Source organism: Cheilinus undulatus, linkage group 19 (assembly GCF_018320785.1).
Source record: "Cheilinus undulatus linkage group 19, ASM1832078v1, whole genome shotgun sequence".
NCBI classification, from domain to species: Eukaryota; Metazoa; Chordata; class Actinopteri; order Labriformes; family Labridae; genus Cheilinus; species Cheilinus undulatus.
The window spans coordinates 31,470,194-31,484,776 of record NC_054883.1 but is presented as its reverse complement, the minus strand read 5'-3'; the positions used below and the strand labels follow the sequence as shown (position 1 = coordinate 31,484,776).

At 39.2% G+C, this 14,583-nt stretch overlaps 2 protein-coding genes across 2 annotated transcripts in view; one reads left to right on the top strand and one right to left on the bottom strand.

The window, feature by feature from the left end:
• Positions 1–587: 587 nt before the first annotated feature.
• Positions 588–10,311, bottom strand: LOC121527700 (cytochrome b5). The gene is made up of 5 exons (XM_041814727.1): positions 10,003–10,311; positions 2,765–2,893; positions 2,645–2,674; positions 2,434–2,468; positions 588–1,271 (listed from the first exon to the last, which is right to left on the bottom strand). The coding sequence occupies exons 1-5, from the start codon at positions 10,138–10,140 to the stop codon at positions 1,187–1,189; spliced, it is 417 nt and encodes a 138-aa protein (XP_041670661.1). The 5' UTR covers positions 10,141–10,311; the 3' UTR covers positions 588–1,186.
• A 2,545-nt stretch (positions 10,312–12,856) lies between these two features.
• Positions 12,857–14,583, top strand: part of LOC121527441 — a 28,738-nt gene continuing 27,011 nt past the window's right edge. Inside the window, exons 1-3 of the mRNA XM_041814400.1 lie at positions 12,857–13,105; positions 13,473–13,592; positions 14,244–14,322. Of these exons, the coding sequence (XP_041670334.1) occupies positions 13,474–13,592; positions 14,244–14,322 (198 nt within the window). The 5' untranslated portion in view covers positions 12,857–13,105; position 13,473. The remainder of the gene's footprint in view (positions 13,106–13,472; positions 13,593–14,243; positions 14,323–14,583) is intronic.

Here is a 14,583-nt window from a genome sequence, read left to right as displayed (position 1 = left end):
AAGAACCTTTGAGCACATTTTTCTCAACATAATCCTGCAGGATTAAAGCGAACAAATAGCATAAGATTTGAAACCAGGCTGGCCAAAAGCAAATAAACCCATACTTGGTTAAATTCAGGTAATCCAAACCAGCATTTAATCTAGTTTGAGTTGTTTAAACTTATTGCAGTTTTGTGCTAACTTTGATCTAAAATCAGGATTATCCTGATCCCAGCTGAGGGCTGATTAACACTGGATTAACAGGGGAAATTGGGAGAAACTATCCATCTTCTTCTGGATATCCAGAGCTGGTTGCCGTGGCAGCAAGTGAAGCAGACACCCCTCTCCAGAGCAGCATTTTCCAGCTCCTTCTGGGGCACATTATAGCTCTTTAAAATTTACCAGCCAATCGCAATAGCTGTTTTTGAAATGTTTCTTTAACCCTTCTTATTGGTTAAAAACAATTATTTGCCTGAGGTTGTATGGGGGATGGGCAGAGCGTTCTGTGAAGAGGAGAGAAAATGTGCAGAAAGTGGCAACAGCAAAATTCTCTTTCCTGTCATTGACATTTCTGCAGACTAAAAGAAAGCAGAGCCTCAGACCAGATGTGAACAAATCAAATCTTTACCAAACTTTTAAACACAGGAATTAAAAAAAAAAATCAAAAATGACATGAATCTTTTAAATTCTTTCAAAATAAAGCACCTATAGGTCCAAAGCATGTCATTAAAAACTTCATACATTTTCTTCAGGACAAAATCAGAGTTAGGATCTGAGCCCAGGCCTTGATGCTCTGTTAGCTGCTGATTGCATAACTATTCATTTACATTCAGATACAAAGTTATAAAAGATACAAATAATTACATATCCACTGCATATCTACACGATTATAAACATCCAGAGCTCAAAATGGCACTGTTAATTCAACATAAATGACTTCATTGATATTCTGACAGGTGATTGGTTGGTTAAACAGCATGAAATGAATCATGGGTAATGTAGTGCTTTGACTGGAGAGCAGCAGTGCACAGTTATTGATCTTTGTACAGATGTTTTCATCTGCCAATCAGATGTTTTCACCCCCAAAGCAGCCAGTCTTCTGTTCCTCTGAGGGTCTTCACTGCTATTGGTCGCTGCAACTGTCAATCAGACGTCGGGCTGTTTGACTGTAGTGCTTGTTTATGACATCACAGCTAGACGGCTGATGTTACTCGCTCTCTTGGGTGAAGATGCGGTAAAGCAACGTGACAATGGCTGCGACCAGAGCAGGAATGATCAAGTTAGACCACCAGCTGTAAAAAAAAGCACAACTAGTTAAGACCAACCAACCAGCCATTCATCTCATACAAAATAAAATATTTCAAGACTTTTCTGTTTTGATCTTGATGTTTACAGCTTACAGCTCACAAAAATCTAAAATTCACTATCCATAAATGTTAGATTATTGTGGAAAAGTCCAGTTTGCACATGTTTCCTGAGACTTCATTTTCTCACTCTGGTTCAATACACACAACCACAATCATGGTAAAGCCTGCTGACTGGACTACTGTCCAGAGGACAATCATGACACCCTCCACAAGGAGGGTAAGCCAGACTCAACAATCCAGATCAGCTGAAGGCTGCTATCAGAGCAACCTGGGCTTCATAACACCCCAGCAGGACCACAGACTGACCGGCTCCATGTTGCATTGCATACTGGCAGAGATACTGGCAGCTAGTTACTGTAACTTAGTCACCAATAAGAATGGTTAGTATCCAGGTTTTAATATCGTAAAATCTTCTCATAATTTTACCGCAGTGTACGATATTACCACCATGTGTTTAGAAACTGCATTATAAAAGAAGCAGGTCTGACCAAGCACTTGGCTGTGTGCACGCGCAAGCACAGGGAGCAAAGCATGAGCCTCTACAGCGGTTTCATTCAATTCTTTTACAAAATGCTTTGAGTAAAAAAAACAGGGATGTTAAAAACAGCAGCGCTGGAGGTGAGTTATAGCAGCAGCATTGTTTTCATACTTTGGTCGGAACACTCATCATACATTTTACCATTTTATAGCAAAATGGATCTGCTCAAAAGATGCCACCTGGGTTAGTCAGTGGTGAGTGCATGGCTAGAAACCCCCATATGGATAGATACATACTGAATGCAATAAAACTAGTTCAGAGCAATTAATCCATAGTAGCATGAGTCTGAATGAGGATGCAACAAGCTTTATGCTATAAAGGAGGAGGCTGGGGTGGAGGAGGTTAGCTTTGCCAGCAGTAGCAGTGTGGTGCATCAGCATTAATGCAAGCAGGGATTAGTGAGTAGTAACATCATATCTAAATATACAGCTGTGTTGAGAGAAAGAGCTGTGATTGGCTGTGGGAGCTAGGAGGTGATGGTAGGGATCAGCTGGCTGTCATCTGATCATGGCAGGTGTAAAGTTTTTAAATGTGTGTTGGTGTGAGTACCTGGGCTCCTCAACCAAAGAGGTCGCCAAAGGTTCCTGCAAAACAAAAATGAAATACATAAACAGACTCAGGTGATTTAACAGTAGAAACAGATGACATGGCCTCAAAACTGGATGCTACGTTTCCCACTATGCACATTTTTCATCCCTGCCTGGTTGATATCCAGGTTTTTCAGACTCTACAACTTGTTTTTTATCTGTTTTTCACTTACCACAGGTTTGGCGATTTTTTCCCGGTCATCCTGCAGACAGACAGACACAGGGACCATTATTTCATTTTATGTTATATGAGGTTTTGTACTGCATGGACACAGTCACAGACACTCACTGACCGGGTGCAGCTCTCCTATGATCATGTCATGGGCCATCTCTCTGGCGTCGGTTGAATGTCCGACATCCTCGAAGCTCTCTGTGGCGTCACCTCCCGCCTGCTCCCTGAGCACCTCCTCTCCTCCGGGATGCTGGGATAAAACAACAAGCCCACATTCATGCACAACTGTGCCAAGTACTTTTTTTTTTTTTTAAATACTAAACTGTTTAAAATGTGTGTTCAGTCTTGTTGAGAAGTTAGGGCCCAAATCTTGACCACAAAACATCAATGAAATATGTACAGTGACTGCCCTCTACAGGTCAAATTCAGCTCCTGCAACTGGATTTTTCTACTGGCTGATCTGGAGGTAGGTGCCAGCTTTTTCAGAGGCTCTGGTTTCTGGAGTAAATTTGACAAACTAGTACAAACATGATAGTTTTAGTGTGCACCGCTGCTCACTAGAGGAAACCAAGCTCTTATTAAGGACTATTTTCAGCAGTGGATGAAAACAGATTTGGTGCTCCAGTAAGCATGTGGGCCAGCAGGTTGGTTTTGTGTGTGTCTGAGTTAAAATAAATGTGTGTTGTTAATGAAGGAACATGTCAGCCAGTGTAACAGTGACGCTCTGTGAAGCTTCCTTCAACAATGGAGCTGTTTCAGTTGGCTAACCAGAGGAATCTGTGAGCTCACATTCGATTGTCTGTGCAGGATCGCTGTGTCCCCCCTAACCGATTTAGGGCTCTCCAAACACAACCGTGTATGCATTAAACAACAAAGATGGCCGCCTTTGGTGTGGGATGCTCTTATTCTGCTAAAGTTTCAGAACTTAACGACAAGAACTGTTGTCTTAAATGTTGAGTACGGCTTGGCCTTTTGAGTGGAAATATAATATTTGATTATTAATGCTGCCAATGCTAGCTTCTTCTTAGCTGGTTCTGCTGGTCTAGTTTCCATAACTACAATGCAAAGCCACTTGTGTTCCACTTATTTTGATTAGCTGCTGCTTCAATCATATTTGGACGGTCACAATAGCAGAATTTTTGACTTAAAGATACAAAATTACAAGAACTATCTCCTGCTTTTGGATGTTTCATGGTGGGGTGCCCTGATTCTGGTTGAATGGGGGGGTACGGTGGAGATGGCCCTTCACACTGAGATTTTCCAGAGGAACACTCCAAAACTGAGTGTCATGGGAAATCTCATCCCGACCTGCTCCGGGCCCATGCCCCATCTGACCAGGTATACTACGACTAGGGATGAGCATCAAAATCTAGTATGAACATGGTTCCGGTACCAACATAGTAGTGGTACCAACACATCGGATACCTACCAGATTATAAGAAAAAATTTGGTGATTCATTTTGATACCTCACCACCCTGTCACTCAAAAGGAAAGGCACCAAATCTGAAGAAGGCACACCTTTTTTCTTTACTCATATGTTCTTTTGGCATCTCATTTTTTAACCATTTTCAACACAGAGACAGCTTTTATTCAGCTGCCAAATTTTTAAAAACACATTTTTCTCTTAAGAGTATCGATTCAGGCATCAGCACCTTTTAAAAAGTATTGGTGCTGGAACAAAAAATATGATACCCAACCCTATCCACAATGCACAGGGCTACCCCTAAGGTCTGGCCAAACTGGGTTGCAGGTACCCTGTATGTGGCAAGCTGGTTTAGGACCTGTCAGGTACCTGTAGGAGCACAGCTGCTCCTGTACTAGGCATCTGACCCTTCCTATCCCTGCTCTCCTAAGCAAGTTACGACACTGTCTTGCCAATGATACCCAAAATGTACCAAAGAGAAGTCCTCCAAAGAAGTCCAGCCAGCGCCTCTGGCCATCAGTCAGAGACTAGGGATTAAAGGAGTACTGCAAGACCAGGAGGACCAAGGCCCTAAAGACTCTGACTTTTGTCCTCATGCTCAGATACTGTTCTGCCTTGCCCAGGGACCTTGGACCTTTAATAGTTTATCTTTGGGTCAGAGTGGATGTGGGTGCCAAAAGCCCATAAAAGCATTATTGAGAAATCATGCTCACAATATCCAATCACCTCCATAATCTTATCAGTTTAACTTTTAGTCACAGTGGATGTTGGGAGAAAAACCCTCGAGGTTTTTTTGAGTTATCACATTCAAAAAATGGCCCAGATGTTATGGAAGGACAGACAGATGAACTGATGGATAGACCACCCAAAAAACATAACCAAGCCAAGGCTGGAGGGGTTATGTTTATCACTACTGAACGAAAATGAAATGATACAGTGCTGTGCAGAACTTCTAGGCATGTTTGGCCAAAAATTGAGGCTGCAGGGTGTGTACTAGTGAATAACACTATCTATCATAACCCTGGTTGTACTCGCACATTACCAGGGGCATAGGGAAATAACAGAAGTCCCCACCCTTATGGCGGAGTCAGGGGCGGATGTGGCGAGTAAGCACAGCCTAGGGTACCAGGCAGGTAGTAGAGTTGCCATGAGCCCCTGGTTGTGCTGTGGTTGTCCAAAATGCCTGAAAACTGACAGCAGTTTCTGAGCGTATCCCAGGAGTGAATAGGCCCAGACAAAAGAGATGCTGCCGAGCTTGACCTTGGCTTCTGAGCAACACATGTATCAAGCCTGATTCTGGCTGTCTTCCCCCCTCTCAAGCCCTGAGTTGTGGCACATCAGGATGATGAGTCCTTAACACCCTACATGCCTAAAACCTCGGCACTCGGGGTGCACAGTTAATCATAAATTAGATAAAATCATAACATGGCCTGCTACAATTTACATAAGTTGCAATATATCTGTGACCTGAAATGTGTCAAAATAACAGTTAAATATGTGGTTGTAACAGCAGAGATTTTATGCACATTATGCAAACATTCAAGTGCACTTACCCAATCAAACCTGACAGATCAGGAGTGACAGCACACTTAGGTCATATGCAGGAGTTTACCAAATTCTAGTGGCATCAGTCCTCTCCTAAACATCTGTGTTCTGAAACTGAAGTTTAGCGTTGGTACTTTTCAATACCATCAATCATAAAATAACAAGAGGTTGCTGGTTTTTGAACACACGGTATAAAAAAATAATTCCGATCCTTAGTTGTCAGTTAAAGGCTTTTAGCCACTTTTTTTCAAAGGTCATTAGTGGTTTTACTTTGTCACTTTCTGCCCCTGATGTCAGACATTAAGGTCCACTCTGAAACATCCAGCTGTCCTTGATTAAAGTGCACGGCTAATGATTGACCACAGTCACAATAAGAGTGCAGGCATGCAGCATGTCCCTGACTGAACCATGAACTCTCCTCAGCTGCTATAAAAAAAAACACGGGATGACGAGGAGGAGGAGCTGGAGGAAGATTCCTACCCATTCACAGAAAGCCTTCCTACACTCTTACAGCTGTGAGGTTCTGTGTTATTATCATCAGCATTAAGGATGGATTTCTAAAGTCAACTAAGTCGTAAAGAAACATGTCCATACTGAAATCTGGGTTAACTGTCAGATGAACGGTCCACACCCTGAACCATGAACAGCATTAAACCAGGAACAGCAAATTGATGAGTCACTCTGACGGCCGGTCAGAGATCCAAACGGTGCATCAGGTGAAGTGTTATCATTAGGGTGTGTAATTACTGCATGAATACAGAGTATTTCTAATTATCCGCAGGGTGGTGAACAAATGGAGACAAACTAAACATTACTGAAGTGCATTTTAAGGAAAGTGACCCTTTGAAAATCATCGAAACCCTAAAATTTTGGGTAACACAGAGAATTTCCTGACTTGCTTCTTCATGCTGGTCTTTTATAGCAGGACTAGCTGTCTGTTAATGGAGGAGAAAAGACAAGGGAGTTAGAAGGGAAAGCTCAGGGTGAATTTCAGTTGTTTGTGCTCAAACATGCAATTCATCCAGGTTAATTTTCAGGCATTTTGTGCAAATGCATAAATTTTAGATAGGCATCAAAGTTTCTTAGCATTATACTCACAGGCTAACAGCTTTTGCATTGCTTTGCACTGATTTTATCTAGAAAAATACATGCAATCTACCTTTTTTTACACTGCATGTAATGAAATGTAAAGATATAATTATTTAACAAAGCCTTTGCTCTCTGTTGCCAAAAGATAATTGCTCTAACTGTTGAGGCTTTTATAGCAGATGAATTTAAACACATGCATGTAAAAGCTTCTGTCTGCAGCAAATGATGCCAGAAGAGATTAATTTATCACTCTGCAGAGAAAATTCATAGGGATGCACGATATTATCAGTCTGGTATCGATATAGGCATAGGCTATATCAAAATTTCTGCCAATATTTGCCAGTGTATTTCAGCATATATCGACTGTAAATTCCGTCCATTTATTCTGATAAATTAGTGGAGATTTAGGATGAACCAACAGACCTATGTCAGTTGAGGTCTTTTTCTTCATTTATCCTCATTCTGTAAACTTTAAAGTGTTTTAAAGGACTAAAGTGTGTTTCCTTAGTCATCTTTGAATCTTAAAGTGTGTCCAAAAGGACTGAAATTTCTTGTCCGAGATGCATATTTAAAAATCGGTACTGATAGTGGTATCGGCTGAAATGAATCTGTAGATATCGGCATATCAGCAAAAATCCAATATCGTGCATCCCTAAAAATGAATGCATCAATTCATAATTAGATCATTGCAGCATGAAGAGCAGTACCTGCTGTGCACGTGTTGAGTAAAGCCAAACAAAATTTAAAATAAAAGTTACAAAATTAAGAATTCTGCAGTTAGTTGAAGTCCCCTTGCATCGATGCATCAGTCATTTAAACCAGCGGTTCTCAAACAGTGCCACATGCACACCACCGTGCTTTGAGGCAATTCTTGGTGTGCTGTGGGATTTTGTCCAACCACGCTTGATTACTACAATAACACAAAAACTAAAGACACTCTTACAAGTGTTTTCACAGGTATATTTGATACCATAATACCATTTCAAAACTTGAAATGTCACGTAATATCAAAATAAAAAAAGTTGGACAACCTCTTGTAATTTTTCCTCACTTGTTTTCTGGCATTTTTTATCTGTGCTTTTGTTTCATAAGTATGCAGGTTTAATTTAGCGTAAAAATGACAACAGGTAAAAGATGCAGATTACTTGAATCAACAACTGTAAATAAGGCTGACATATAAGCTAAAAAAAAGAATACGTTTTAGCATGTATTTGTACAAATCGGTCGCTCCCAAATGGCGTAGCAAGGCAGGTCTAAGTGTCCATTATTCCTGCAACTACATATCAAGTAAAGATGATAAAGGGATTATTTTTGCATGGATATAAGCGTGGTGTGCCTTGAGATTTTGGCTTGGTCTTAGGTGCCCCTTGTGTAAAAAGTGTTTGAAAATCACTGAAAACAGACTGTGCCCAATGAGGATCAGAGAACATCAGGCTTCATCCTCCTGGTCAGACGTTTTCTGATAGTGGACCTGAAAGGTTGGTGATACTTCTCAAACTGGTCTGTTCAGGGCTGGATAAAGCTGCCTGAGGGCCATAGACCTCTTCCCCCAACCAAGGAGTACTACCACCCCCATGTTTCATGTGACACCTAAGCATTAAGTTTCCCTGAGGTCTGGGACTTCTGAGGACACCCAGTGTGTAGGTCTGGTTGTATGATTATCACTCGGACAGGCTTCAGGAAACTTGTGAACATTTTTCACCGTCTTGAGAGATTAGCTAACAAGCTACCAACCCATTCTCAAACTTTGTACCACAATGGGCCTTAGACAGGCGACGCCCTTGTTCCTCTCTTGAGTCTTGCTCCTCAAACTTCAGTGATAAATTCAACAGTTCAAGGCTATTTCCTCCACATCAGAAATAAGCTGTGTAAATAGGATATTATGAGTCTTCATGACTATTTCTGAATATGATGGTGTTTCCCCTGAAGTGTTTATAGGCCCACGGCGGTGTAAGTATGCAGGCTTATAAAACTAAATTATCTCTGTGACTTCCACACCTAATCTCAGCCAATACTCACACATTTTAAAACAGACACTTCTAGCTTCACATGCATTCATTTTAAGTTTGTTTTGCAACAAAAAAGGAAGCAGTTATGATAAATTATCATGAGCATTTGTGTCTATTTGTTTTTTACATTTTGAGAGGTTTATCCTGTCCTTGCACCATAGTAGAGTAAGTACGCAGAATTCTAATCCATATTAAATTCATGATTTACCACCAAACTTCAGCCATGAATATCACATTGGCAACACTTTAAGCTATAGTTTAATTCGGCTCCTTTGGGGGACTTTAAGGGCCACAGCAGTTCAGCTGAATTTAAACTAATCATTAGCACCAAACTCCAGCCAAACATCATAGTTTGCAACAGAAATTTTGAGCTGTATGTGCATTTAGCATCAATATTACGTGAATTTACACTTACAATTGTGGAAGCTGATTAATCAACTATCATACAAGCTTTAAATGTCTAATCTTCAAATCTAAAGCTTTTGTATGAAACTTAAAGGAGTCCCCCTGGGGGCCACAGTATGCAAAATTTTTGAAGGAATTAATTGTGATGTTCTTTCCATACATCAGTCAAAACAGTCACATTTTGCAGATGGACGATCTAAGCCCTATTCTTAAATTTAGGGTCATCCTTGTGCCGCTCAGCAGTTCAAAGTATGCAGGATTTTTAAAGGAATTCTTCAAGGCCTTACTGCCAAACATCAGCCAACGATGTCAAATTTTGCAGATCAAAACTTGGAGCTGTATTTCTAAGTTTAAAGGGGTCCCTCCAGGTACCCTTCTGGGGCCACAGCAGTTAAATTGTGCAGAGTTTTTAAAGGAATTAATTGTGACATTCTCACCAAATTTCAGCCAATAATGACTCATTTTGCAGACAGATCCTTGAGCTATATTTTTACATTTAAAGGGGTTTCCCTTGGTGCCTATCTGGTGCCATACAAGAATATGTACCACCAACCTTTAGTCAAAAAATACATTTTTGCCACAGACACTTTGAGCTTTTGTTTTTAATTGAAATGAATTCCCCTTGGCGCCTTTCCAGGGCCACAGTATATACAGTATACAGGATTTTAAATAAATTAAATTCTTGTTTTTTCATCCAGACTTCAGCCAAAATTGCCACACATCTTTTGGCTCTCTTGTGCATCATTTATTAGTTTTGTTTTTCAACAAAAATAAAAGCTAACTCTGACAGCCCGATCTGGTTTGTTCCCTGTAATTGTGAGGATTTCCACATTTGCGTGTTCTTAGCCGGCCTCCGTTGACATAAAACGTCCTCACAGTGAACTCACCTCATCCAGGAACTTGGTGACATCGTAGACTTGGTTGTTTATGATGATCCACGTTGATCTAAACGAGTTCTGCTCCTCGATCTCTGACAGTCTGTAATATTTGACTCCATCGGGGCTCTTTTCGTCCTTTTCACCCATTTTCCGTCCCTAAAAACTTCGACAGTTTTTAAGTAGTGAGCCGCAGGAAGCCGACAGAAGCAGCTAAAAGAGCCGTGTGTGGTTATATAATCCCACCGAGCCTGTCAGGACCGTGACTTCGCACAAACACCGACATTTAACCCAGTTTCTATCAACAGGAGCGTCCCAAGTTTCATCGGCGCATCATCATGTAAAGAGAGCAGCAATACGATATCACATTTCCGGCGTTAACTACCAAAATAAAAGTGATTCTAGATGATTTGTTTCAACAGGACAAGAGTTGGCTTTAAACCCTCAGGCCCTTCTTTTAAAATATCACACTTTCCCTCTTAAAGCCCTTTAAGGACAATGGGTATATTTTAAAATATATAATATGAAAGAAAAACCCATTTTTGGTCCTTAACTCCAGTCCTCATCATGTATAGCAAATGTGAATTTTCTTTCATAATTCTAACCTTATAAGTGCCAGATTATTTATGTAATGCCACTTTTCAGCAGGTGCACCTGCAATAACAAATGGACACACATGGCTGTACTGTTGACACTCTGCTCTGGTTTTTAACACTCTAAATTGCTACAGCCAAGAAAGTAGCATGTTGTACCATATAATGTAACCTACTGTAAATACCATATAATGTCTCTGCACATCAATCATATAACAAATTAGTGAATCAGATGAAAAACCCTAAAAATTAAAACTTTGGAGGCATAAGTCCAGGATGCATTCCTAGCAATATCAAATTCATATTTTTTATTTTTTATTTTTTATCATTTATTTATTTATTTATTTGAGATACACAGAATACAGTTTTTCCTGGTTTTCACCAATACATTTTTTTCAGCACGGATTTCAGTGTGTGTTTTGGTTATACCAACACACTCAAGCATACACACACTAATTTTCAATACACATACAATCCAGACTCTGACATCCATAGCAAACACCCAAAGTAGTTTTAGTTAAAAAAAAATATTCCACTGGCCTACAGTCACTGTTATGTCCTATCACTTCAAACAAGGTAATTATTTCCCATAATGCCTCTCTGCAAACATGGAAAAATGGCAAAAATTGGAGGCAATTTTTTTGTGTGCAATTATTTTACCTCTTAATGACTGAATTACAGAGGAATTGTCAGGATTTCTTACAGTATTTCTGTATTGCAATGGTAGCAGAATGAAAATAAGTGGTTTAAATGGTAGTTATTATGGCCTTACATTAACAAACAAACAAACAAAGTTTTTAATTTTTTTAATTTGTGTGCCCTAAAGAAAGGAAAAGTTATGATATTATAGATTTATTCTCATAATATTATAACTTTACTTGTTATTTTATGACTTTTTTAATCTCAGGATTATTATTTTTCATTATGTCCAAAAATCTAGATGAAATTTTAAACAAATTAAGAAATAAATTGCCATAAAATTTTATAAAGCAGAAAAGCTTCACAAAATATGAAGAAAGCTTTTGTCTTCCAAGCCTGGAGAGGATTTGCATGTAAGATTATAAATTAGATTTAGCATTAGTTAAAGTTGAGATATATTCAATTCTCTGGCACTGTGTTTCAGGGTTCCTTTGAGGTGACTCAACAGGTGCTCAGTGTTTTTGTGTCTTTTCCCTCTAAACATATTTGATTTGGTACAATAAAGCAAATATTGAAATATCTTTTTTTTCTATTTCAGTTTGGGAAATTCTATATGAATGTGCACCTTTTCTTATATTTTTACAATACTATTTATAAAAATACTATTGATAAACACATATTTAGTTTCGTATTTTGTTTTTGTCCGTCGTTTGTCTTATTTTGAAAGGACATTTCCGGATAGTTTGCCTGTATTTCTTTTCATTTGACGGGACCCTGTGGTATCTTGTAAACCGAGTGAGACCGCCCACGTCGTTCTTCCAATGTTCTTATTGGTCATTCTCTTTATTACATATGAACAGGGCCCTCTGATTGGTCCCCACTCCGTCAATCATCGGGAAGTTGTGGGCGAGGACGAGGCTAAAGTTCAACTCAGTTCAGCAACAACTTTCAAGGAAATACGCTTCTCACGCAAGGACCGCCCGGCATGTCACGTATTCCATTGAGTGAAAGTTTAATTGCCCTTCTTTCATAGTCCAGGTCCAAATGGACTCTTAAAACGCAGATAAAAACATAAATCTTGTAGAACGGTAACATGACCCAGCAGGCGTTATTGAAAAATGTATTTTTGCCTCCTTGACTCTTAGGCGGGAGAGCTCAAAATCAGAGATTGTCTATCAACAGATTTGTCACTCTACCATTAAAAAAGGGCACCCGCTCTATCTCAATTTATTGGAATACTAAACACAAAGTACTTGCAGAAATGACATGTTTCGCTTGATATCAACAATTATAACTGTTCAGACAGAACAACTTTGATTTTATGAGCTAGAGGCCACAAGGACTGCATGACTAATAAACATGGTCTGAAGAAATCTATAGAATTCACTGTTTTCCACCAAACATGCATGATTGGTTACAAATGCAGTCTTAGCAAGATGGAATGTGAGATTTAAGGCGTGATCCAGGTATACAAATTTCACATCAAAGGAGAAAAAAAAGAAAAGACATTAACTTTTGTGTCATTTTTAGTGGCTAAACTTACTCCTAGTAAAATAAACGTGCTTTGGCTTGAGCAAATAGAAGAAGAGTGAGACCTTCTCTCCAATCTTCGTCATTACGCCACAGACGTTTTTAGCTAGTACAGCAAAATTTGACATAGTGCTCTTAGTTAAGAAAAAAACGCATTAGACAAGGGAATTACAATATTTAGGTTAAATTAAAATATTTAGGTATAAAGTTAGTGACCAAGATATCAATGTTTGATGTAAATCAAACGGATTTTAGAAGGCTAATGAGCATAGCTTAGCTATCTGCTACTAGCTTCTTTTTTTAAGCTTGTTTTAGCTAACCAGTGAGTGCTTGGGGTCAAGGAGACAGAAAAGGTGAGTTATTGAGGTAAAAATAAGGGTTATTAGGCTTACCTAATATTTGTTGGATGGTGATATTTCCGTTTTTATGCTTAGGTGTAGGACTGTAGAGTGTTTTTTGGGCCTATGTTTGCCTCCCTGTTGCATTATCTCATATACTGCCTACCTCAGTGTTATTTTTGTATGAGGTGGTGACGTCTTCAGTTCAGTATATTAGTACAAGAGCAAAAGGGCAAATAAAACAGAAAATTAAGCATAATACCAGACTCAAAATAAACAGCGATCAAAGCAGGGATAGATGTCAGTATTCTAATTTTATATTCAGTAATTCTAAAATATAACCATATAACAGTGTAAGATGTGACTCCTTGTGTTGGTTCAGGATGAGTGGAGGTGTCCAGCTTTTCCTCAGGCTTCCAGACCTAAATCAGCTCTGCTGTATAACTCTGAGTCTTCAAGAGGAGGAGGAGGAGCTGAGGAGCAAACAGATCAAGACCTGCAGGTGAAAACTAATGGAGCACTGATAAAAAACCTTGCCAGATCTACTCTAAAAGTCTAGTGCAACTTTTCGCACTACTTTTTAAAATGTAGATCAAGTCAGATTAATCACTGTACAAACTAAGCTGTGTAGAAAATGAGGGGATGCATAAACTACTCATCATCATCATTTTTGTGAACATGAACAAAAAAGCTAATTAACATAAACTTGTTTTTTTTAAGGAGATTGAACAAAGCTAATCTTTGTTTAGATTACTTCTTTTTTTGTATGCATGATGTGAAATTCCAAAGTTAAACCAACTTCATTTTATTGTGTAGATTAAACAAACTAATCTTTGTTTCAAATACTTCTAACGCTACATTCTTGTGTCTCTCATACTGGAGAAATTCGTTAGAAGTGTTGGTCTGGCCCCTTCTCTTTATACTCCCAAAGCTCTCTGATGGTTGTTTTAACTGGTACAAAAAGGGCACTTTTAAAGCATTTAAAGAGTTCATTAAAGCACAGGTTCCACCAGTTCTGGTCATTCGTAGTAATCATACAGCTCATTTTTATTTTCAGTGTCTTTTTAAAGAATAAATCCCAGATATAGTGTATCATAAACTTGAATACAGCCTTCCCGTTCTCTGTCCTTGACTGCCCTGTGTTTGTCCACAGAGAGCTGGTGCTGCTGTACTCTGATGTGTTGGCCTTCCCAGCGCTGGATTCCTTCACTGAGATAACAGCGGTCATGGCTGTAAGAAACACACAGACACACACATTAGATCCAAACAGTGACTTACTTCTATGAAAAGTATTAATGACACTTGAGACTGGGAAACTGCTCTCACTCGATGTTTTCAAACTAAGTTTGTTATTCCAGATACCAAGTAACTGCACTTTGGTCCATGCATCCATACTCGGCATTAAAAACATGTCTTCAGTGATGACCTTAAATTAGAACTCAATTACATTTGGTATATGCAGCTGCTAAATCAAATATGAGATTTTTGCAGGG

Coding starts and splice junctions, on each gene's coding strand:
- LOC121527700 (XM_041814727.1), bottom strand. CDS start 10,140: ATGGGTGAAAAGGACGAAAAGAGCCCCGATGGAGTCAAATATTACAGA. Junction 2,894..10,002: donor TCACCAAGTTCCTGGATGAG/GTGAGTTCACTG, acceptor GTTTTATCCCAG/CATCCCGGAGGAGAGGAGGT. Junction 2,675..2,764: donor TCATAGGAGAGCTGCACCCG/GTCAGTGAGTGT, acceptor GTCTGTCTGCAG/GATGACCGGGAAAAAATCGC.